The sequence below is a fragment of the Equus asinus genome, chromosome 21, assembly GCF_041296235.1.
Source record: "Equus asinus isolate D_3611 breed Donkey chromosome 21, EquAss-T2T_v2, whole genome shotgun sequence".
Lineage (NCBI taxonomy): Eukaryota > Metazoa > Chordata > Mammalia > Perissodactyla > Equidae > Equus > Equus asinus.
In genome coordinates this window covers 15,735,192-15,760,685 of record NC_091810.1, presented here as the reverse complement: position 1 = coordinate 15,760,685, position 25,494 = coordinate 15,735,192, and the positions used below count along the sequence as shown (strand labels likewise).

General features: G+C 36.6%; 1 protein-coding gene across 7 annotated transcripts in view; it reads right to left on the bottom strand.

The window, feature by feature from the left end:
* TMCC1 (transmembrane and coiled-coil domain family 1) overlaps positions 1 to 25,494 on the bottom strand; it is a 252,278-nt gene that overhangs the window by 66,015 nt on the left and 160,769 nt on the right. The window contains exon 1 of one of the 7 annotated variants that reach the window (XM_014838432.3): positions 1,610 to 1,765. The exons of 5 other annotated variants lie outside the window; for them this stretch is intronic. In XM_014838432.3, the coding sequence (XP_014693918.1) occupies positions 1,610 to 1,636 (27 nt within the window). In that variant the 5' untranslated portion in view covers positions 1,637 to 1,765. Of the gene's footprint in view, positions 1 to 1,594; positions 1,766 to 25,494 lie in introns of those variants that run through there. One more of the 7 variants, XM_014838429.3, reaches the window with a different exon arrangement.

Genomic DNA, 25,494 nt, shown 5'->3' with positions numbered 1-25,494 from the left:
TAGTCATATTAAGAATTCCAGATGCTGGAGCAAGTATCTCATTTCTGAACATTTTAATCATTGTTTCAATGAGAGTATTTTAGTTTATCAGAGTCAATGAACAGTTTGAGTAAGTGAGAGAGAGACATGGGTAGGGAAGCAAGGAAACAGTTAATCTACAATCATTTACTCAGGTACTGAGTACATTTTTTAGCAAACTTCCTCTACTCATGAATTAATGCAATCAATGGAGAACATAAAATCAACTAAAAATGTTTAATTATGTTTTACATTTCCCTCCTCCTTTTTGGACAGTCAATAATGGAGAAAAATGAGTTAACTTCTGTTTTATTATCAGTCTCCACCCCCTATCCTTTTAGGGCTCTCCTATGAATTCTTTCCTTCTGACTACCCCATTCAACCTGGGCTAGCATTCTTAACAAAACTTAGATAAGTAAACTGACCTTTTATATCCTCAGAACAAATAGGGATGTGCCAGAGTTTTAAAATCCAAGATACAGAACAAACAACAGAAAAAAAGAGTAAAGAGCAGAGGCACAAATTTGTTAACAAAGTTGGCATTTAAATGATCAAACCATAAGGCATAAGAAAGTAATTTAGTATCAAACTTCAGGGTAAAAATCTGTTTGGATCTTAAATCTGTTTCTGAGCAGGGTTGTGGTTAATGTCTTATGGGGCCGGGAGCCAGGGTAACAAATCCAATGGCTCAACAGCAAATAATATTAATGGACATTAACTTTAGTATCAGGTAAAACTATAGCGTCTGCTTTGCTTTAGCATTTAACTCTCAGAAAATCTCTATGTATCATTTATAAAACCAACTCAAAAAATCATGGTACGAGCGAGCTATAGGCAAAGTTTTCTACTCAAGACTATGGATGAAATGTGAACATGGTGGTTGTTTTGCATAAAACTGGATCATCCTCCTATCCAGTTGTATCTCAGGGATCTGTTCTGCTGATCTGGAGACATGAACTTAGCACTGCGATATGTGTATACTACTTTACAGTTCAGAAACTTACCAAGTCTTTGGGAAAAATACACTGAAAACAAGCTGCTGAGTGGTAAGAACCTACTTTTAATGTGAGAAATATTTCAAATGGTTCTAATCCAAATTCTTATTTGTTATGCATGCCTGGCATCTTCAATTTAACCCAAGCTTTTCCCAAGTTGCCAAATGCAAACGAAATTCTTGTTCACCGAAGGAAACACGTATTTTCTGATAACTATTTAGCCCGAGAGAGTGAGGATGACATTTACTCTGCACTGAAGCACCCCTCATATGTGACAGCTGGGACACTCCAGTATGATCTGAGCACGCCTACACAGCCAAAGAGCACTCTGTGCATTCTGCCCAAATAGCTGTGGGTAAAATGAACAACTAGGAAACACACAACATACTTCTCAATTATTGCAACCTCACATGAGTCAGTCCAAAAATAGCAAATGCCTGTGGCTGAGATCTACTGCTGAAAAATGCTAAGTTCCAGCAGCTCAAAGCATTTCCTGTGTCTGTCTATTCGACCAGCCCCCACTTAAAGCTGTAGAATTATAGGACTAAGGAAGAGATTTTTAAAATAAGACAGATACACACACATATACAACATACGGTTTCCGAGGAGAGTGAGGGTTCCATGCTTGTGAGAGAGAAGGAGGAGGAATATGCCGAATAACCCTCAGGTTTCTCCCAGATTTGAACATGCTGTACTGTGGCATGAGGTCAGCAGAGACTGACTCCAGCCCTGTGAGGCTGAATTCTACCCTGACAAAGCAGTATCACTGTAATATGAAGCAAGAGGATCCAGGGCATGTTGGCCGCTGTACAGAGTGGCTGTTCTAGAAAGTAATGGCAATTCCAAAACAAGAGATCTATGCTGTCACATGAGATAATCTTCAGCCCAGTTAAGCAATAAGCACCAAAAATACTTTGAATCCCAAACATGGGCAGCTCAAAATATTAAAAGGTAGCAAAGAACTTTTCTCGTCAAACCTATTTTGTGTCCGGAGGAAAAGAACAGGAAGTGGGAAATGTGAAGAACTATTGGTTAATTTGATTTGTATCACAAATAATAAACTGATTCTAATCTGAGATGAGGCAGTCTTCTGGACACTGTGACCTAGCTGAGGAGCCCCAAACCTTCTCTATGTCTTTACAACAGAGCAGGGAAAGTGTTATGAAAAAATATTTTTGGTAATGGATGTATGCCAGAACCAAAGATACGATAAATAACCTCATTTCTCACATGTACCTAAAAGGCAAAGGTTACTACAAACCTAATGCACATTATTGTTTCTTTTTAGGTCACCAAGAATGCATACAAATGTACTGTTAGAAATTCTTCCCTGAAATAAGGGGAACATTTAAAAAGTTCTAAATAAGAAAAAGAGCCAGAAATGGAATTTCTGTCAAGAGAAAAAATAGGGCAGTGTAGATAACCCTTTTTATTTTGTGGTCTCCCTTACATGAGAGTTCTATTCTAGACCAAAAGTGACCCAATCTTTTTAACAAATAAAATTTAGCCAGGGAATAGCAGTAAACACAGGACATGGAGATGAAACAAAAACTGCATGATAGTACCAACAAGAAGGTAAATTCGTAAGAAGTTCTTCAATAGTTCAGTATTAGTATAGACTGAATGAAGCTGGGATTTTAAATAAATTGAACATCTATCCCATGTCATAATATTGCCTTTTTTTTTTTTTTTTTTACCCTTTCAACGCTCTGTTACTTACACGAAAAAGTCTAAACACTCAGGTATGTCACACAAGGATCTTGAGGATCAAATCCCTGCCTACTTTTTCCATTCCATCTTCCCTGTATTCCAGTCACCAAACTACCCAGTATTGCCATTTTACAGGCAGAGGAATGGAATAATAGGGAGGTTAGTAACTTAATAGGGAGGTTAATAAGCCAGAGTTATCTGGCTAAGTGGCTGGTCTGGGATTTAAAGCCACACTGTACAGTTCTGAGTCCACAGTCTTATACTACGTTGTTACGTTTACAAAAAGAGCTCTATCTTTAAGGAATCAGTGGAGACACAACATGAGCACCTACTACGGTGTTCAGAAAAAGAGAGGAAAGCGTATCACTATGTGCTGGAGAAAAGCTTCAAAGGAAGAGGTGGAACTTGAGCTGAGCTCAAGTTCATTCAAATGTCTGAGCACTATTCTGGGGTCTAGTCAGAGAACAAATAGATTATGCCTACATTCTAGCTGGACAAGAGAGCCAATAAATAAACATAATAAATATATTATACATCCCTTGGTAGTTAATACTATGAAGAAAAATAAAGCGGAATAAAGGGAATAGAGGATGACGGGGCCTCTCTGATTAAAAACCACCTGACCAGAGGTTGAATGAAACCATGTAGATATCTGGGGAAGAGTTTTCCAGGAGGGGCACCAAGTTCAAGGGCCCTGAGATAGGAATGGGTTTGTTGTGCACAAGGGAAGCCAAGAAGTCTTAGGGAACAAGGGAGGGAATGATAGAAAATAAGGACAGAGAGGCTTAGTGGAGGGAAGCAAGGTCAGACTGTGGAGGACACTGCAGGCTCCTATAAAGAAGTCACTGGAAGCCTTGAGCAGAGCAGGGACAGAATCTGATGTAGGTTTTAACAGGGTCACTCTGAGTAAAGAACAGACAATGCTGGGGTGAGCGAGGGACGCAGATGTATGAAGAGCATTTAGGAGGCTATTACAACAGTCCATGCAAGACAGCTGAAAACAAGTTCCTAGTACATGTCATCTGACATATAGTGAGGGGGCAAAAAACAGGTCTATTAATATATAATGGAAGTAGGGTGGGGAGGGACAAGGAAAAAAGAAATAAAGGAAATAAAACAAAGGGTTTTCATTTATAAGATACACTAGCTTAAATTTTATAAATACTAGTTTATTAATATTAGATTTAAAAAGAAGATACACAATTTGATTATTTACAGATTTCTAAATTTCTAATAAAGTTTTTTGGGATCTATATTTGTCCCCAAACACCTAACAGGTAATCTTACAATTTTTAATACAATCTTCCCATTAAGAATCTTACTTAAATACAGCATCTTCTTTTTTTAAGCCTAAGAAATAAAAATATCACCAACTAGAAAAAACTGTTACTGGGTAGTTTCAAAATACTGGATATAGTTTTCTATATTAATAAGTTTTGCTTTAGGTCATTTTATCGGGACCTCTGAAAGAATAATTTATTTTGAACATAAATTTTTGTGTTGATATCTACATTATCAAAGGAAATTTTGATTCCTGTTTTAGGATACACAGAGAACAGTGCCCAGAGAAGTGGTTATTATTAATTGAAAAGGAATACTTGTATTGTATTTTTGAGTTTTGAGCTGCTTTCTTATGATCTTAACACAAGGCCAACAGAAGATAAGCTTGTGAGGGCAGGAAAACATTCCTTTGGTGTTTGGGTTTTAGTCTATTGCCAAAGTGAGAAGACATGAACTAACATTTTTTATTTTCTTCCATGAATCAGCAAAAGAAAAGGAGGCATCTGATAAATTATACAAATCTGTACAGGTAGATACAGCACTATACAGCTACAGACTTTAGGCCAAAAGTGAATAGACATTAGTAGGGGACCAAAAGAGTTACTCAGTTATGCCTATCTATAGAGGAAAGGTATGACTAACAAAGTGACAACACTTTTACACCTCTAAATTACTCTCTTCAAAGTCCGCAGTAAAATTTTCTAAGTGGAGGGACCCTGTATTAATTTATTCAGCAAGTATTACCATGTGCCAGGCACTGTTTTTGGCATTTAGGGTTTAAAAAAAAGAATAAGATGAACAGGTCGTGCTCTCTACTGATTTTAGAGATCATCTATATTTTATAGACTACTATTTCTCAACATTTTTATAAAACTCATGTCCTCTTCAGTACTTTCCCATTCTATATTCTATGTCCTCTCACCACCCTGGAATCTTTTATTATGCTTTACTTTCTGTAGGTCATATTTTGAAAACAAGAATTATACTGATTCTACTTTTTTTTTAACTTGTACATCTCCATCAAAGATTCTGATATCTAGACCCTCCTAAGGATGTTAAGAAGCACTGTTCAGATCAAATACCTCATTTTGAAGTGTGAAATCCAAGGCTTTAAAAGGAGAAGTGAAGGATGCAGTTGTGGCCATTATCAGATCTAGAATCCATTTTTTCTGATTCTCCATTATTTGTGTTCTTTCTACTACATCATGCTGTTGCCCTTCTATCATCTTTTTCCTACTTCATGCATTCATTCATTCATGTCATAACAATCTAGTTTCTTATGTTTGCTATTGGTTAAAAATAAAGAAATGAGCAAAAGTAAAAACAAAAATACTCTCAATTTCTGCAATGCACTCATTTTGTAGGATGTTTCTGGTTTCATACTCCTGCCTTATACTTTCACTATGTAAATCCTCTGTGGAGGCTTTTTTCAGACAAATTACTTCTTTGGATGCTATTTGACTACATGATCAACAAGGTTCCTTTCCAGCCCTGTACTGGACTGGAAGGACTTCAAACACAGTGTTAAACAGGAGTGGCCAGAGAAGATAACCTTGCCTTTTCCCCAATCTTACAATGAAAAGATTCAGGCTTACATCATTAAGTATGAAATTAGCTGCAGTTTAAAAATTTTTTTGATAGGTGCTCTTTATCAAGTTGAAGAAATTCACTTGTATTCCTAGTTTGCTGAGAGTTTTAAATAGTCATGTGTCATTTAACGATGGGAATATGTTCTGAGAAATGCATCCTGAGGAAATTTTGTCATTGTAGGAACATCACAGAGTGTACTTAAACAAACCTAGATAGGATAGCCTACTATACACCTAAGCTATACGGTACTGATCTTATGGGAACACCATTGCATACATGTGGTCCATCACTGACCGAAACGTAGTTGCGGCGCATGACTGTAATGAATGGGTATTAAATTTTGTCAAACGCCTTTTCTGTATCAGTTGACACAATCAAATGGCTTTGATTCTTTGGGCTGTCAATTTTGTGCATTACATTGATTTTCGAATATGGAATCAGCATCGCTTTCCTGATTTAAAGTACACTTGGACATGGTATATTATTCTTTCTCTACATTGCTATGTTTGATTTGTTAGTATTTTGTGGAACACTTTATCATCTTGTTCATGAGGGAAATTGGTCTGCTGTTTTGTTTTCCTGTATAGCTTTTGTCTGATTTTGATATCAGGGTAATGCAGGCCTCATAAAATGAATCCACTCCTCCTTTTTCTGTAAGAGATCATACAGACTTGGTACATTTCTTCTATAAAGGTGTGGTAGAATTTGCCAGTGAAACTATGTTGATTTCTTTTTCAAAATGTCTTAAACTACAAATTTCATTTCTCTAATAGTTATAGGACTATGCAGGTTATCTATTTCATCTTAAGTGAGTTTGGGTAGTTTTTTGTTTGAGATTTTGGTCTCCTTCATCCAAGTTGTTGCTTTAAAGTGTGTAGAGTTGTTTATAGTAGTTCCTTACTATCCTTTTGATGTCTGTGGGGTTTGTAGTGATATCCCCTTTTCTTTCATTCTGGATATTATTAGTACTTTGTCTTCTATTGTATCATCATCTTGCTAGAGATTTATCAATTTTGTTAATCTTTTCTATGAACCAGCTTTTGTTTTCATTGTTTTTCTCTACTGTTTCCCTGTTTTAAACTTCACTGACTTCTGCTCTTCTCTTTACTATTTCCTTCCTTCTGCTAGCTTTGGGTTTACTTTACTCTTCTTTTTCTAGTTGATTCAGGTTGATGCTGGATTATGGATTTGACATCTTTCTTCTTTCTAATTAATGTTATAAATTTCCCTTTAAGTACTACTTTAGCTGTATCCCGCAAATTTTGATACGATGTATTTTTATTTTCTCTCAGCTCAAAACATTTTCTAATTTCCCTTGAGAATTTCTCTTTGACCTATGGATTATTTAGAGAAGCGTGTTGTTTAATTTCTAAACATTTGGATATTTGCCTGTTATCTTTATGTTACTGTTTCCTAATCTAAGTCTCCTGTGGTCAGAGAACATACTTGATTCTTTTACATTTATTTCAGGCCCATGATATGGCCGACTTTGATAAACGTTTCACGGGCACTTGAAAAAATATCCATTCTGCTGTTGTCTGAAGTGTTCTATATACGTCGAAAGATTCAGCTAGCGCAAGCGGCTATTTAGTTCTTCTATATCCTTACTGATTTTCTGCCTACTAGGTTCTACAGATCCCTAGGAAGGGAGTGCTGACATTTCCAACTGTAATTGTGGATTTATTTCTCTTTTCAGCTCTGTCCATTTTCCTTCCTGTATTCTGAAGGTCTGCTGTTAAGAGAATATTTAACATTACATATACACATACAGTTTTAGAACTTTTATGTTTTCTTGGTGAACTGTTTTTATCTTTATGTATTATCTTTATTCCTGGTAATTTTCTTTGCCCTAATGTCTATTTTGTCTGATATTAACATATAGATAGTTTAGCTTTCCTTTGATTAGTGTTTTCATAGTATATCTTTTTCCATCCTTCATCTTGTAACTTACTTATATATTTGAAGTGAATCTTTTTAATAAACAGGAGATAATCAGACTGTACTTTAAGAATTCATTTTGATAATCTGTCATTTAATCGGCATGTTTACACCATTTACATTTAATGCAAATTACTGATATGTTTGGATTCCAGTCTCCTATTTTATTATTTGTTTTTTGTCTATTCTGTTTTTAATTCTATTTTTTTCTCCTTTCCTGCCTCTTTTGGGTTATCTGAACATTTTTTAGTATTCCATTTTAATCTATCTACTGTGTTTTTGACTATATTTTTTTGTAAAGTTTTTTTTTAAGTGGTTGCTCTAGGGATCACAATATACATGTGTAACTTTTCACAGACTTAGAATCAATATTTTATCACTTCAAGTGGAAGGTACCAACCTTATCACCATTATAGGTTCTTTTACCCTCCCCTCCTTATGTATGATATCTAAATATACTGAAAATCTTATCACACATTGTTATAATTTCTTGCTTTAAACTGTCAGTTGAATTCAAGAGAAGATTTTTATTTACCCAGATTTTAACCATCTCTGTTGCCCTCACTTCATTCCTGATGCTCCAAGTTTCTTTCTGTCCTAAGAACTTCCTTTAGCAATTTTTTTACAGCAGGGCTACTGGCCATAAATTCTTTTAGTTTTCCTTCATCTGAAAATGTCTTTATTTTACTCTCACCCCTGAAGGATATTTTTCCTTGATATAAAACCCTAAGTTGATGCTCGTCCCCCAGCACTTTAAAAATGTAATTTCACTTCCCTCTGTCCTCCAAGATTTCTGATGAGAAATCTGCAGTCATCTGAATGGTTGTTCCCCTGGAAGCACTGCATTATTTTTCCTTGACTGCTTTCAAAAGTTTGCTTTGTCTTTAGTTTTGGTGTTAGGATAATTTTAGTCACAATGTGTTTGTATGTGGATTTCTTTGTATTTATCTTGTTTAGGGCTTCTTAAGTTTCTTGAATCTGTAGGTTTAGGTCATTTGCCAAATTTGGGGAGTTTCCAGGCACTATTTTTTCAAGTCAATTTGTTTGTACCACTCCTTTTAGAACTCTGATGACATGAATATTGGACCTATGGTCACTGTCCCAAAAGTCCCTAAATTTCTCTTCAGTTTTTTTCCAATCTTTCTTTCCCCTCAGATTGGATAATTTCTGCTTATCTATCTCTATGTTCATTGACACTTTTCTCTGTCATTTTCATTCTGATATTGATTGATTTCATCCAGTGAATTCTTTCTCAGTTACTATATTTTTCAGCTCTATTTTAGTTCATCTCTTTCATTTCTTTTCTTTTTTTTTTTTTTGAGGAAGATTAGTCCTGAGCTAACTGCTGCCAATCCTCCTCTTTTTGCTGAGGAAGACTGGCCCTGAGCTAATTCCATGCCCATCTTCCTCTACTTTATATGTGGGATGCCTACCACAGCATGGCATGCCAAGCGGTGCCATGTCCACAACTGAGATCCGAACCGGTGAACCCTAGGCTGCCGAAGTGGAACATGTGCACTTAACTGCTGTGCCACCGGGCCAGCCCCTCTATTTTATTTCTTTGTTGAGACTTTCTATCTTTCTGTTCAAGAATGTTTGCCCTGGGGCTGGCCTGGTGGCACAGCGGTTAAGTGCACACGTTCCTCTTAGGCGGCCCAGGGTTCACTGGTTCAGATCCTGGATGCGCACATGGCACCACTTGGCAGGCCATGCTGTGGTAAGCATCCCACATATAAAGCAAAGGAAGATGGGCATGGATGTAAGCTCAGGGCCAGTCTTCCTCAGCAAAAAGAGGAGGATTGGTGGCAGTTAGCTCAGGACTAATCTTCCTCAAAAAAAAAAAAAGTGTTTGCCCTTACTTGCTGGAACATTTTTATAATAGCTGTGTTAGTGTTTGTCAGATAATACATATGTCTTGTGTATTCTTGGCATTGGCCTCTCTTGACTGACTTCTTTCATGTGAACTCATTTTCTTTCTTTTTCTAAATGTGAAGTGATTTGTTTTTATTGTATTCTGGACATTTTGAACACTGCTATGAGATTCTAGGTCATCTTAAAATCCTATAGAGAATATCAATATTTTTCTTTTAGCATGCTCAACCCAAAAAATCCTGGAATTTTCTTCAGGCTATAAGTTCTGATCAGGCTTCTGTGGATTGTGGTTCCAATTCAGTTAGGTTTTCAAAGTCTTTGCAGTGCTATATGAGCCTGCTCTATGTGTGTATCATCCTGCTGCCACTCTGGTACCTGGACAGTGGTCTAACCCATACTTCATTTTTCAAAGAGTAGGTATGCTGTTTGGGGTTGCATTTCTGCAAGTACATCACATGGGTAAGCCAAAGAGTTCATAATATATATAAAATTTCAAGAGTTTGTTTCCCAAGCCTCTCCCTCTCACAATCTCCCCAGTATTTTCTAGTTCACTAGGGTTCCCCTTTCTTGTCACCTAGCCAGAAAGCTAGGGCTTTATTTACTTCATTGCCACAGAATTTCCATGATAATGCCAGTGTCTGGAGCCAAGCAGCTGAAGGAGAGAGAAAAAAAGTAACTGGGGTTCATTCTACCTTTTTTGGAACCAAAGCTCCACTGATCAGAGAGAAAGGTTCTCCACCCTCAGACCTTTAAGGCTCCTGCCAGAACCCAATCTGCTGCCACCACAGAATTGCTTGAGGTTCATGGTGCAAGAGAACAGAGAAAAGAAAAAACAAACAAAGAAAAACAAGAGGTTTCTGCACTTTCTCTGAGCATTAGAATATCCCTTTCTTATTCCTTGCAATACAACTGATGGCTTCTCCTGGAATTCTCTGTATCCATGTTGATGCCTACTTCTGAGTTTTAGGCTGGGGATACTGAAGAGGGAAAAATGCTAAATTCAACCCTAGTTCTGTAGTACTTCAAAAATCTGCTCTTCTTCCCAATCTACCTGTTACAAAATTACCTTCCAGAATCCTCAAATAGCTGCTCTGTGCCAAGTTTTATAGGGGCATTCAGTGGGGGAGACTGGATGAAGTGTGCTTGCTCCATCTTACCCAGAAGTGGAATCTTAAGTCACTAAGTTTTGAGGTGATTGTTACACAGCAACAGATAACTATATAATCCAACTCAAGAAGCAACCATCTAAGTACAATGCACATGAAATAACATATTCTTTATACTTTTCTCTGGAAAAGTCACCAGATAATTATAAGGTAGCTGCTACCAATTCAACAGTGGAATATTCTCTGCTCTCTTACTTTGGCTCCTCAGAAACAGATTCAGTTTCATTACTGAAGTAATCGTAATCAAAATGATAGCAATGAAAACATGGAAGCTTGTTACTTAGTAGAAGTAGGTTTATTCTGCTGCCAGATGTAATTTGTCTGTAAAGGTCCTGACATCTCATTCTTTCATGCCCTGATCATCTGTCAAAAGAGCTAAGAGAATCATGGGAGGAAAGTGGAACGATAAGGATAAATTCGGAAAGTGAAAATGTCCTATGGGAAAATTTTTCCTCAAAGGTATTCTCGTATAGAATTCCTAAAATAAGGTTTGTTCATGCTCTTGAAAACTACGTCTTTCACTAGCAAGCAGCACTTCATACAGAATAGCCTACTAAACTATTTGTACAATCAAGCAAATCAAATGAAGCATTTTTCCTTTAGGAAAAATCTAGGATGTCAATCAGCTCCACTGACTTTCCATAAGCTTTGCCCAACATAAGCAAATCACTATGAAGAAATTAGCTGTGTAGATACCATTTCACAACCACGGACAGGCAAAAATTTCAAGTGTCTGTAAAGATGTGGGGCAGCGGGAACTTTCAGATACTGTTGATGGGAGTTTAAAGTGGTACAATCACTCTGGACAGTAATTTGGCAATGTCTAGTTAAACTGAAGATGAATATGCTATACAACCCAGTAATTCCATTCCCAGGTACATATCTAGAGAAACAGTCATACAACTGCACAAGGAGACGTGTTCAAGAATATTCATTGGAGCATGGTTTATGAAACGATGAAATACTGGAAACGTCCTCTATCTCCATTGACAGGAGAATCAATCTAAATTGTGGTATATTCATAAAATAGAATATTGCATAACAAAATAAATAGATCAGAACTATATGTATCAATGTGAATAAATTTCAAAAGCATAATAGTGAGTGAAAAAAAGGAAGTTATAAAAATTACACACAGAATTATTTACATAAAATTTAAAGTCACGTAAAACAATCCTATATATTACTTATGGATCCATGCATAGGCAATACAAGTACATAAGCATATATGTTCACGAAAAACACTATATTCAGAACAGTAGTTATCTTCAAAAGGGGAATGGATTGAGGAGTGGTACACAAAAAATAAACTCTATCTGAAGCAAATACAGCAAAATAAGTTTGAAAAGGCCTGATAATGGTACTTGAGTGTTTGTTATGTTATTCTGTTTTGTTTGAAATATAACACAGAAAGAAAAAAGAAAAAATTATGAGAACATATATATCAGTAATAATCTGACAATCCATTATCTAAATTAAACACACACCTACAACAAAGAAACCTGTGTTGAAGAAGGCTAAGAGAACCCGTGGTTATGAAGGTTTAAGTACAAGTATACACATGAGAGAACAAGTGAATGTGAGCACGTGTGAGAAAGCTGACGAGCAGTCTAGCTTCTGTTATATTCTAAGTAAGAATTTCATGAGTCAAGATTACAAGGAGAGCTGCAGCTGTCTTTGAGCCCTTGGCCTTCCCCAATATCATCTGCTACAATATAGTAGAGCAAGTTATTTGGCAGGTGGTGTAGCCTGGCAGTGATTCTGCTCAAAGGTGGGAACCGGTAAAAGCTTGTCTACCATCTGGGGGTGTTCTTGGAACCTCTGGGAAGGATAAGACTAGACTGAGTAGGGCCAAAAAGACTTGCTTTTGTCTGTAGACTTCAAGTGGTGTACTATGGCCAGAGCAGAAACAGGAGTTTAACCCATTCTATACCTTCTCTGCTGACTCAAACATGAATTGGTGGGGAAGGGAGTGGGATATCTATCTTTATAACCTTATAATTGACCTAGAAGTCTGCCAACCTCAACCTGGATTGATGCTGTGGTTCTCTTACAGTGAAGTGTGAGCAGGCTAACATGCTCCGGGATTGCCATGTTCACTTTGTATCTACTAGCACAAATGACAAACTATCAGTTCTACTGACTTCTCTGCATCTGTAACTGGCGGGACATGTCTGTATCCCCTAGGTAGCCTGCCAGAATGCTGTACTGTAGTCATTCAGGAAAGAAAAGACGGCAGCAGTAATTTGAGCACCAGGTTATCTAATATTTTAGTTACTTATCCCCTTATGCTACTAGTATAATGCTGGGCAAAAATAAGTCTAGGAAGTTGAATCATTGTGATGAAACTTTTAAAAAACAAAGGTTGGATTAAATACTGATAACCATTCTTTTTAAGTATGAGCACCATTTCTGTTTTACTTTTAATTACAAAAAATTTCAAATACACACAAAAATAAAAAGAATGTTGTAATGAATGCCCATATATTCACCAGCTAGATTCAACAACTGTTAACATTCTACCACATTTGTTTCACCTTTACACACACAAACACAGCTAAACCACTTAAAGTAAATTATGTGATACTCCATATCAAAATGCTTTAGTATATATCTCCAAAATTAAAGGTTATTCTTCTAAATAACTACAATACCATTATCATGCCTACTAAATTTACTTCAATTTCCCAATACCTCTAATATACAGTAATATTAAAAGGTTAAAAAAATGTACAAACTTCCAGATGATAGAGATTATAGTTTTAAATAACACTTTTGAAAAATACATATGGGACGTATGGACTACTCATAACAGGGCCATTGTCACCAGGGTGTAAGTCTACAGGCTGGAAACCATTGGTTTGTGATTCATATGACTTAGGGCAAGAAAAAATTATAAACTCCAGAACTATACTTTTTTCTCAAAAGAAAGAGTTTCTAATTTTCACATTTGGCTCTTCGGTTCTAACGTTGTACGTTTTAAAAAGGCACTTCTCTGCTCTGGTGCTACGTTAATTAGGAATATTGAGGCCTGGAAGGAATCTCTGTACATTATCACACAATTCTGTTGCAATACCAGCTACTAATTCATAATCTACCTTACTTTCAAAAAAGAACTTGAGAGATGACTTGCAAAATTTATGTATTTTCTGTAAACTCAGTAAAAATTATAATTAAAGAACAAAAAATGTACTGGGGGACAGGAAGATAGATGTGAATTAGAAACATAAACTAAGGCTACTTACTGCAATTGAATACTTTTGAATTTTCTGGCAACCAAAGCAAAAATGGAAATATATTGTAATTTTTCACTAACTGTTAAAAAAAGTGCTTAAGAATTTATCAGCACACTTGGAGAAATTTGCATCTAAACTTTTATATAAGAAAAATCGACTAACCATTGAAATCTTTTAACAATGATTTCTACAAAAGATGGAAAAACATTCTTTGTAGATGATTCTTATATCCACCCATAACAAAAATCAAGGGCTTATTATAAAATCATAGTTAGTGACTGAGTTTCTACAAGAGCTAAAGGAACACAGTTCAGACCTGCAGCTTTCTGGTAATCGACTTGATACTGGGAAGAGGGCTAGGATAGCCTACAGAACAGTTGGGTAGCATATCCCTCAGCATATTAATCTGGATTTTTGACAGAAGTTGGTCAGCACACACTAGAAAGTTGAGCTCACTGGCAAGTGGTCTAGGCAATCCATTTATAATCTCCATGTAGTAACAGCCTCAATAATTTTTTTCCTGACTCTACTTTTCCTTCATACCAAATAGGTTCAATGCCCTATGTTCACAAGGGGTGAGAAGTCTAGCATCAACGTGTTGCATAAGGTAGTGAAAGGAAGAAAGATGCTGGAAATCTATGCAGTCTAATTTCAGATTCCCTGCTCTTATACACTACACAGGAGAGAGGTAAACTAGATTTAAGAACCATATGTTTGGTTCCTTCTTTTCCAACTCCGCATCATTTATTAAATACACATGTACACATATATATACATGCAAAATTAGCACACAGCATTAGCTTTCTCTCAAAGTTTCTCAACTCACTGACCTTTCTTCTGAATCCCAATTCTGCCAGTTCTGAGAAGCAGAGCAGTACAAACGAAAATAGCTCAGGGGCTTGAGACACTCACTTCATCTTCAAGTGTTTCACACTGCATCACATAAAGCATGGGCTCAATTTATATTAGTTACTTTTCCTATTCATATTTCCATCATAGATCCATGGATTTCTACGCAGAAATTGAAAGTTTTGCAACCCAGAATTAGAATTAGAGTTCAAAGTTCTTTGCTTCCCTTGTGCCAGCTGATGATATCTCCAACAGCTAAACTGCATCAAACAGAAGCACGTATACTGCTTGATAATTTAGCAGTAGCAGCAGGATAACAACTAAAGCTTGAACTTTGTACTTGCCATCAAAAAGATAACGGCACAGGATAAATCAAGGAATAAAATTTGCTCTGCTCTTTTCTTGTATTCTTTTCTGGTCTTTTCTTGTACTCTTTTTCTGGTCTATTATTCTTATATTCTCAAATAATGTTTCTCAACTCAACCATGGGAAGGATAAGAAGTATATAAGGGGCTGAAAGATCAGAGCTATGAAACATTTAAGAGATACTTAGTTTCATGATGTTTGGAAATGAACCATGGGCACTTTATTGGTGGGATGAGAAGGGTCCTCAAAGCGTATCAATATGAGAATTCATTCTAAGAAGTGACCTCTCATAGTTCAAAGCAAAGTCTGCCCATCTCCACAAGCTGTGTACTATTTTGGCCTCTTGTACTTACCTCTGCTTTCCATTGTGACTTCATTACCTCACTGGTGTTCTGTCTTCCCTTTGTCTCCTGAACAAAAATCTCTAAGACTCTAGCATACACATGGATAAACTATTTGTATGACTGTGCTTCATAACATCTAGTTCTTCTGGGACCCATAAGTTAATCAAATGGGATATACTTTTGACCTTATTAACATATGATATTGTTTTATGTCACCTCGGAGATCACCAATCTCAGGACTCATCACCCCTTTGGAATGCAGAACCACTCTACTGATTACTGACTATACAACTTTCATAACCACTGAACATCAGTTTCTTCATCATCAAAATCAGGATACAGAACACCTTAATGAATTGCTTGAGCACAGACACACATACTATCAGCTGCTGCTACAACTACATTGAATAATTTCCAAGTTTCGAGCATAATAATCCCTTCTATGTATATGGCTCTTTACAAAAGTTTCAAAGTAATTAATCTGACATCATCTCCATTTTATAAAAGAAGGCTGAGGCTTGCACAAGGTTCTGAATATGGCAGGGCCTCAGTAAATGTCAGCTACTATTCTGAAGGTTAAGTGACTTTTTCAAGGTTACATACTCAGTGTAGGTTAGGATTAGAAATTCTGATGCTCTTCACTAACGCTCTTTCCACTATTTTTCCATTCAGTTTATTGCCTCTACTGCTGTGCTTCTGTATTTATTTGGAGGAAATAAAATTATAAATTATATTTCTCACACTTTGTCTCTGTCTTAACTACTTGTATTTTTTCTATATTGGCTTTCTTTATCTTATAAATTTACAGGAATTTTTGCATACTTAAACTTCTCTCAAAGTTTCTCTGTACACTCATCCTACTAACTGAAGATTCTATGACTTATTTCAACAGAAGAGGTTGAGACCATCAGGTCATTTCTTGATAGACTTCTCCTCTACAATTTCACTCTCTAATTCTAATTATGATTTCCAACTGTCAGCCATGGGCAAAGGACTCTCTGACCTCATACTCTTCACATAATTTACCTAGAAGCCAGATCAGAATGCTTTCATTTCTGCCATTTACATCTATCCTTTGAAAGCAATGCTTAAGAATAACTTCCTTTGCCGAGACAACTCAATGGAGCAAAGAATAGTCTTTCCAATAAATGGTTCTGGTACAAGCGGCTATCAACATTCAGAGAATGAAGTTGCATCCTCCCTCACACTATATATAAAAATTAACTCAAAATGAATCAAAGATCTAAATGTAAGAGCTAAAACTGTAAAACTCTTAGAAGAAAACATGGGTGTAAATCTTTGTGACCTTGGATATAGTCAATGGTTTCTTACATATGACACCAAGTATAAGCAATAAAAAAAATAGACAAAGCAGATATAATCAAACTTCAAAGGACACCATTAAGAAAGTGAAAAGACAACTTACAGAATGGGACAAAATTTTTGCAAATCATAAATCTTATAAGGGACTTGTACACGGAATATATAAAAAACTACCACAACTCAATATTAAAAAGAAAACCCAATTAAAAAATGGGTAAAGGACCTGAATGGACTTTTCTCAAAAGATATACAAATGGCTAGTGAGCACATGAAAAGATGCTCAACATCATTAACCACTCAGGAAATGCAAATCAAAACCACAATGATACCACTTCACACCCACTAGGATGGCTCTAGTCAAAAAGACAGATAATAGCAAGAGTTGGGGAGAACATGGAGAAAACAGAACCTTCAGACTGCTGATGGGAATGTAAAATGGTGCAGCCCCTTTGGTAAACAGTCTGGCAGTTCCTCAAAAGATTAAACATAGAGTTACCATATGATCCAGCAAATCCACACCTAAGTACATACCCAACAGAAATGAAGACATATATCCACACAAAAACTTGTACATAGATATTCACAATAGCATTATTCATAATATGAAAAAAGTGGAAACAACTCAAATGCCCATCAACTGATGAATGGATAAATAAAATATGATATATCCATACAATAGAACATTATTTGGCAATAAGAAGGAAATAGTGATATATACTACAACACAGATGAACCTTGAAAACAGTGTGCTAAATGAAAAAGAGCTAGTCACAAAGGACCACATATTATATGAGTCCACTTACATAAGATGTTTTAACATGCAAGTCTATAGAGACTGAAACTAGATTAGTGGTTGCCTAAGGCTGGGGAGAATGGGGAGATTGGGCAGTGATGGCTAAGATGTACGGGGTTTCTTTTTTTCAATTTTTTTCCCTTATTCTCCCAAAGCCCCCCAGTACATAGTTGTGTATTTTTAGTTGTGGGTTCTTCTAGTTGTGGCATGTGGGATGCCACCTCAGCATGGCTTGATGAGCGGTGCCATGTCCGCGCCCAGGATTTGAACTGGCAAAACCCTGGGCCACCGAAGCGGAGCACGCGAACTTAACCACTCGGCCACAGGGCCAGCCCCTGTATGGGGTTTCTTTTTGGGGTAATAAAAATGTTCTAAAATCGACTGTGGTGATGGTTGCAAAACTCTGTGAATACAGCAAAAGTCATGGAATCATACAATTTCAGTGAGTGAACTGTATGGGATGTGAATTGTATTTTAAGCAGCTGTTAAAACTTGTTAAAACTGAAAAATCACTTCTCCATGAAATATTCCTAACAGGACTTGTTCTCTCCTCAGCTACCTCAACTCGTAAGATCAATAAAGGTTTATTACCATAGACGTACTTGATTAAAGACAGAATGGTATATACAGTCATGTGTCACTTAATGACAGGGATACAGAGAAATGCATCGTCAGGTGATTTAGTTGTTGTGAGAACATCACAGCATGTGCTTACACAAACCTAGATGGGATAGCCTACTACACACATCAAAGCTATATAATATTAATCTTATGGGACCACCATTGTATATGTGTCTTTCCTTGATGGAAATGTCGTTATGCACCATATTACTGTATTAAAGAATCCGAGTCAAGGAGAGAAGGAAACAGATTGAATCCCAGTTTTGGCACTAGTTACCTGTGTAGACAAGTCTTACTAAGCCCCAATTTCCTCATCTCTGAAGCCTCTATGATTCTTGGCTGAATCAACTATCTTAGAAAGATCTCCTTATAACTTGTACAAATTTGAACTAAATGAGCAGTTGAGAGTTCCAGGGAGGTTGGGATAAGGAAGGAATTAAACATTCCTATAAAATACTTCTGTAGAAAAGTGTCATCTGTACTCCATAGCATCTGCTATGGTGAATTTGTGGAATAAGCAGCTACTCCTTTGTATGTTTATGTAAAGTTTTCAGAGCAAAAAATTAAATCATGAAATGAGAAGACAAAGCTGTAGTCACATTACACAAATGGCATGTGGAGTATGTGTGATTGATACCAGAATTAAAAATTCTTATAAAGCTGTTTACGCTGCAATGCATCATGAATTCTTTTAGATAACGAAACATCTCTTCACCCTAAACAATGTATTACTATTTCCATTATACCTACTACTATCAATAACCACCAAAAGAATCGTGACCTTTTACGTATCAGGCTCTTCACATACATTACTTCATCTAATCCTCAAAATATCCTGCAATCTAGTTATTTATTGCCTTCATTTTTAAAGATGAGGAAATTAAGGCTCAGAGAAGGTAAGCCACTTACTTACCTTTGCTATTCAACCTATCTTTGATATTCTTCATAGCTTGGCCCACCTCAAATGACAAACCAAATCCCAAGGGAGATGCTTCATTTTATTCTATCTATCCTAAACGAAAGTAGCTACCTTGCTAACTTCATTTTTGTTTCAGTGTTTTTAGAATCACACTGTGATAGCCGCTGAACAGAAGTTGGATGGCTAGTAAACTGTGTATAACATCCACATGCTACCACCTGTGGGCCCTGGCTCCTAGAGCTCTCTCACCCTAGAAAGCCCTTCTACCTCTCTCTCTATATCCAAGATCACCGCGATCTTAAAGGCCCAAATGCCAGTGCCCCCATGAAGCTGACTCTGAGTTCCTTTTGTGGAAATTCTCTTCTTCTCAACTCTCAGCACTTCACGAATGAATAATAAAATACCTCTTCTGAGCCAGATATTCTGATAGGCATTGAGTTAGTTATTAAAGATTTACTCTTTTACCAAGGAAATTAATTGTATGTTGTTTCAGTGATTGCATAAAAACTGACAAATAGGCTAATTTGTCTGCAAAACATCTTGCCCTGTTAAATAAAAAATCTTTTTTTTAAAGTATACTTTTTGGTGAGGAAAATTGGCCCTGAGCTAGCATCTGTTGCCAATCTTCCTCTTTTTCTTTTTCCCCCTCAAAGCCCCAGTACATAGTTGTATACCCTAGTTATAGGTCATTCTAGCTCTTCTATGTGGGATGATGCCACAGCATGGCTTGATGAGCAGTGTGTAGGTCTGTGCCCAGGATCTGAACTGGTGAACTCCAGGCCACCAAAGCAGAGCATGCGAACTTAACCACTTGACCATGGGGCTGGCCTCAAAATCTTGACTTATGGCTTCAAAAATAAAGATAATTGACGGGGCTGGTCCAGTGGCGTAATGGTTAAGTTTGCATGCTCTGCTTCAGCGGCCCAGGGTTCGCAGGTTCAGATCTCAGGTGTGGACCTAGACACCGCTCATCAAGTCATGCTGTGGAGGAGTCCCACATACAAAATAGAGGAAGATTGGCACAGATGTTAGCTCAGAAACAATCTTCCTCAAGGAAAAAGAGGAAGATTGGCAAAAGACGTTATCCCAGGGCCAATCTTCCTCACCAAAAATATCACAAAAGATAACTGAGAGTGAGAGGGGATTCTTGAGTTCAGTTTCTAAACTGAGAAAAACTTAAAACTCACAACCTGGTTGTTATTTATTAACTTATTTTCCAATTCAAGTTTTAAAAAATATCTTCACTGTTTCATAAAACCCAAATCAAAGCTTTTCTTTGCATTTTAGTAGGTTTCAATTGCCATTTCATTTGTTTTTAAAAAACAATTACAGTCATAACAGCACCTAATGAAACTGTTCACAGTGAAAAAGCCTCTTTAATTCTAGTGACACCAAATTATATGACTTTAAAAGAGTTTCTTTGAAATTATTTAAGTTTCTAGATTAGTTAATTTGACTAATACTGTGTTCCATGTACTCCAAGTTAGATGCAAAATGGATGCTTACAATTGCTGATATTTAAATCTTACAATTGCACCTTGTAATTTTAATGCTGGTAACAAGTAGGTGTTGAGAGGTCAGAGAGCTCTTGCAGCAAATTTCAGGGAGCTGTAGGAGGGTGGCAAAGAGGCTGGTTTGTTGTAGGAGTTTTTAGAAAATCAAGTATTTTTAAGTTGAGAGACCATTCATTTACCTTCACCACTCTCTAAAGAAAATAAAAATAGCAGATATATGTAATCTTAGTATATTACTAAATATATAGTTTTACATATTTCAATATAATCCTCATAACAGCCCTAGAGGTAGTTATTACTACTGCTATCTTCAACTCAAAGATGAAGGTGAGAGTAAAAGAAACTTGCTCAAGGTAACAGAACTGATAGGTAATGAGGAAGGGATTCAAACCTAGGTTTTTTAGCCTATAATGCCTATCTGTGCTTTTAACTACTTTTATGAAATTTTTTGTTAATCATTTAGAGTGATTAGAGCAGCAAGAATCTTCAAGAGACTTCTCTATTATCACAGAACAATGAAGAGAATAAAATTTCTTAGAAAACATGCACTTCACTGTCATGTGGTAAATCAAATTAAATTAGATTCCAAGGTACCAGCTATCACTGCTGGAGGCCCTGCAACCTAGTAGGAAAATTCTTTTATTCAGGAATATGAAAAAAAAAAAGAGAAAAAAATTTTCCCAACAGTGTTAAACATGCATTCACATTTTTTGAAACTCACTCTTCTCTTTGGCTTGTATGATGAAATTATAAAACACTTTGTTGTCATGTCCTGCACCAACTCCACACGTTCTCTTGTGGGCTCATAAGCAGAATAACACCAACAGCTTCTCAGCCACAGTGCTAAAGCACAGCGCTTCCCTCCACAGCCTGACCTCTGCCAAGAGCAGCTTCACTAGGCCTAGTTGTTTCCACAAGAATTCTCCCTTCAGAGCAAATGCCCTGATGGGAAAACCCTGTGCGTCTACAGTTGTGGTGTGTAGCCTCTAGGGCAGCGTTGCCAGACATTCTGGATCCTAAGGGTTTTGGTCGTACTCTCTCTCTTTTCCATTTCAGCAGCACAAAGCATATCCTTGCTACCAAAGGAAAGAGACACAGATAAACGTCTTTTCTTTTTGTCTATTTTTTAAATCCCTGAAAGGGAGGAAAAGAAATTAAGTACTCTTAGAGAAGATTTAATAAATACACATGTAGCTGTAAAAATTGTTTTGGTTTTCTATAATATGCAGACTGATGACTACTGTGTAATATTAAGTACTAGAAAACCTGGTCCTAAACTGATCCTGCTAATAGACTCAATGATAATGAGACAATCATATTTACACTCAGCCTCACTTGTGTATTTGCGTAATAGGTGTTTTTCCATAAGGATACTGGGAGGCTAAGGAAATTCAATAAAGCATTCCTAGCATTCTTAAAAGAGAAAATGGACCAATACATGGAATATCTGAAATAATTACATTCTCATTAGTTTTAAATTTAGAGGAAGTCACACCAGTTTTATTATTCTGTACACTTGTTCCCCTCACCTTCTTTTTGAGAGAGGGGAACGGGGGTAGGGTCCGTTGTGTTCAACATCATGTCACCAGCACCTATGCAATACCCAGTACACAACAGGCGTTCACTTGGAGATAATGATATGGAAGAACAGAAAGAACATCTGCTTCTTCCTTACTTAGCCACTTACTTGCTTTGTAACCTTGAGCAAGCTTTTTAATGTGAATCTCAGTTTCCTCATCAGTAAAACAAGAACAATATTTATTTTGTATAAATGTCGTGAGAATGAAATGAATTAATGTATGACAGCTTTTTCTCCTAGGCACATAAAAGGCATTCAATAAAACGTTAATTCCCCACATATTTGAAGCCTAATCTAAAACCTAAATTTAACTCTCTAACACATGCTCCACTGGTGTAGGCTGCAAAAGGATCCCTAAAAACGAATTTATAGAGGTCCTTCAGTTACCTGCCTTCTTTTTTAAAATATAATACAACAGTTCAATCTTTTCTGGATCACATAACCCTTTGAGAAACTGACGAAAACTATGCATTCTTTCTCTAGAAAAAAATGTGTACACACACAGATTTACATATAATCCTAAGAAATTCATGGACCCAAGATTAAAATCTCCATATGTAACTTTTTGCTTTGGATACCAGGGAGCTCAGGGCCTAAACTGTAATTCAACTTTATCAGGTAGACCATCTATGTTCTGATGTTCTCCTTATCCTTTCTTTAAAAACTTCTATTACATGCTTAAGGGAGTTTTTGTATATAATAGGATTATTTATAAGATTTTACTTTAGACTTTCTAATATTCAATTTATAAAGTTGAAATTCAGAAACCAAAGCTTTTCCTTAAGCTTTTAGGATTGGCTTATAAATCACATGGTTCTTTCAAAAGCTTAGCAAATTTTGGCAATCACTTTTAAGAGGTATATAGATAATATTTGGTGTTATTTATAAACTGAAATATCTTTGTTTTTAAGCTACATTTTAAGTTATATTCATAATTTTTATTATTTTTAAATTTAAAAAATGTGAAATCACCAGAATATTCCAATCTAATACTACAAGCTTCATTACAACTTTTCCTTTTCAAATTTGGAACTTCTTTCTCTTATAGTGAGAAACCTGGCTTCCATTATCCTCAACATATTTATTTATTTTATCAACTCCCTATCTTTCTGTATGTAATCAATCTCATACCTCTGCAGCCCCCTCCTCCCTGGTGTCAAAGCCTCCTCATCACACCTGGGCTCTGACACCATGCACGAGGCTACATCACCCCACCATGGATGCACTCTTCCCCCTACTAGGGCTCTGACATCCCTTATCCGGCTGTCCAGCTACACAGACCACCTTTCCCTTCCTCACACACATCTCTTGGGCTGCGATGTACTGCGGTAGCATTCCCATCCTTACCTAACCCCTCCAGTGGCTGGAACATTCTTTTCTCTTATAATAACCAGGAAAGAACTCTTTGGACTGAATACTATCCTGGCAAGTCTTTGGAAATATCTGGGAAGAGAACCTGAAGAAAAACGAACTTTAAGCCATTCTCATACAGGATGAGATTAGGAATTGTATTATTTTGAATACTTAGGGAAATATGGCCTTACTTGGCACTCCAAGTGGATGAACAGATCATGTTAGAAACACCTAAAAAAATTTTGAGCGTATTATCTAAAGAGACCCAGTACTCTGTGGCAAACCCAAAGCCAGATTTATATCAAAACTGTACTGAAATAAATGGCCACACCATCACGCCACTTCTCTAGTATCTTACCATTCGATTCTTGCCTCCTACACACAGGTAAATGGATAAGATCTATTTAAAAAAACAGAAGTGCCAAACAGGAAGTAAATTAATTTTCAAGTACAATTTCATATAATGTTTTCTAAGTCATTAATAGCTGCTACCATTTACCGAATACCTACCATGTACCAAGATCTGTACTAGGTACTTTGTATGCCCACCTAATTTGCATTTCTCCAACAACCCAATGAGTTCCTTGCTAACAAGGAAATTGAGGTTTACAAAAATACTTATCAAAAGTTACTCTAAAAAAACAAAAAATGTTACCCAGCTTATTCAAAATATACCAGTAAAGAATCTGTGTAAAAATCAAGCAAATCTCCCAAGTCTGGCAAAACTGTTCAAGAAGAAAAGATCTCTGTGATGAGGTTCTCAAATACCAACTATGAATAATTTAAGCTCTGATGCTATATAAAAAACTCCCAAAGGGCTGGCCCCGTGGCCGAGTGGTTAAGTTCGCGCGCTCCGCTGCAGGCGGCCCAGTGTTTCGTTGCTTCGAATCCTGGGCGCGGACATGGCACTGCTCATCAGACCACGCTGAGGCAGCGTCCCACATGCCACAACTAGAAGCACCCACAACGAAGAATATACAACTATGTACCGGGGGGGGGGGGGGGGGGCTTTGGGGAGAAAAAAGGAAAAAATAAAATCTTAAAAAAAAAAAACAAAAAACTCCCAAAGAAGAGCCAGTCCACTTATAGTTAGTGGTATTAATGAGAATAAACGATTGTAGTCACAGTATAAGGATTAAATATAAAATCCTTGAAGCCAACTATGAATAGAGAAAGCAGAAAGCAAAAAAGAGATTTAGAGTTCTGGGCAAGTGAAGATAGATGCAAGGTGTTTAGCCTTGTTTTGATCTCTTAAAAAAGAAAAAAGAAATAAAGCTTATTATTATTGGAAAATGGCGTTTTGGCTAGAAACTATAAGACTAAAGACAAAAGGAACTGTACATAAACACTATACTCTAGTTGGTAAATTTGTCTCTCCCAGAGGTAGAGTCACAATTTTGAAACCACTTTACATGTACACTGTGAATGAACAATAAATAAAATGGATGGTGGATGGCTGAAGTCAGATGTCTCACGGTCAGGGAAGGAAATTACAAATAAGCAAACAGCAAAGGCTAGAATGAACGCTATTGTCCTGGATTAGAGTTGGAGACCTCAGTATGAACTCATGTTTAGCTTAATAACTGTACAGATGAATAGATACAGAAATAATTACAGATACAGGCATACCTGGGATAGTATATATACATATATTTTCTACTTCTGTCAGCTGAGAGGACCTAGAAGCAATGACACTCCAGTAGCAATAAGCACACATACACAGCACTCAAATCTTGGTTGCTAAATCTAATGAAAGGAACCAGTGCTCCTTGGAGAAATGGCTGATTCTAGAATTGGGACAGGGAAAATATAAGATAAGCCTGGATTATCTTTCTTACAGCATCAGAAAGTTTAAAAAGTACTCAAAAACCAAAAAGATGAGGCATGTCAAAAGGACACAAAAGCCAACCTGGAAGAGCTCCCAGTGGTCACAGCTGGAACAATTTGAGGAACAAAATAAGTAACGATAGTCTGGGCTATAATCTGAAGTATAAAGTGCATATATATGAGTTCATACTGATACAAAT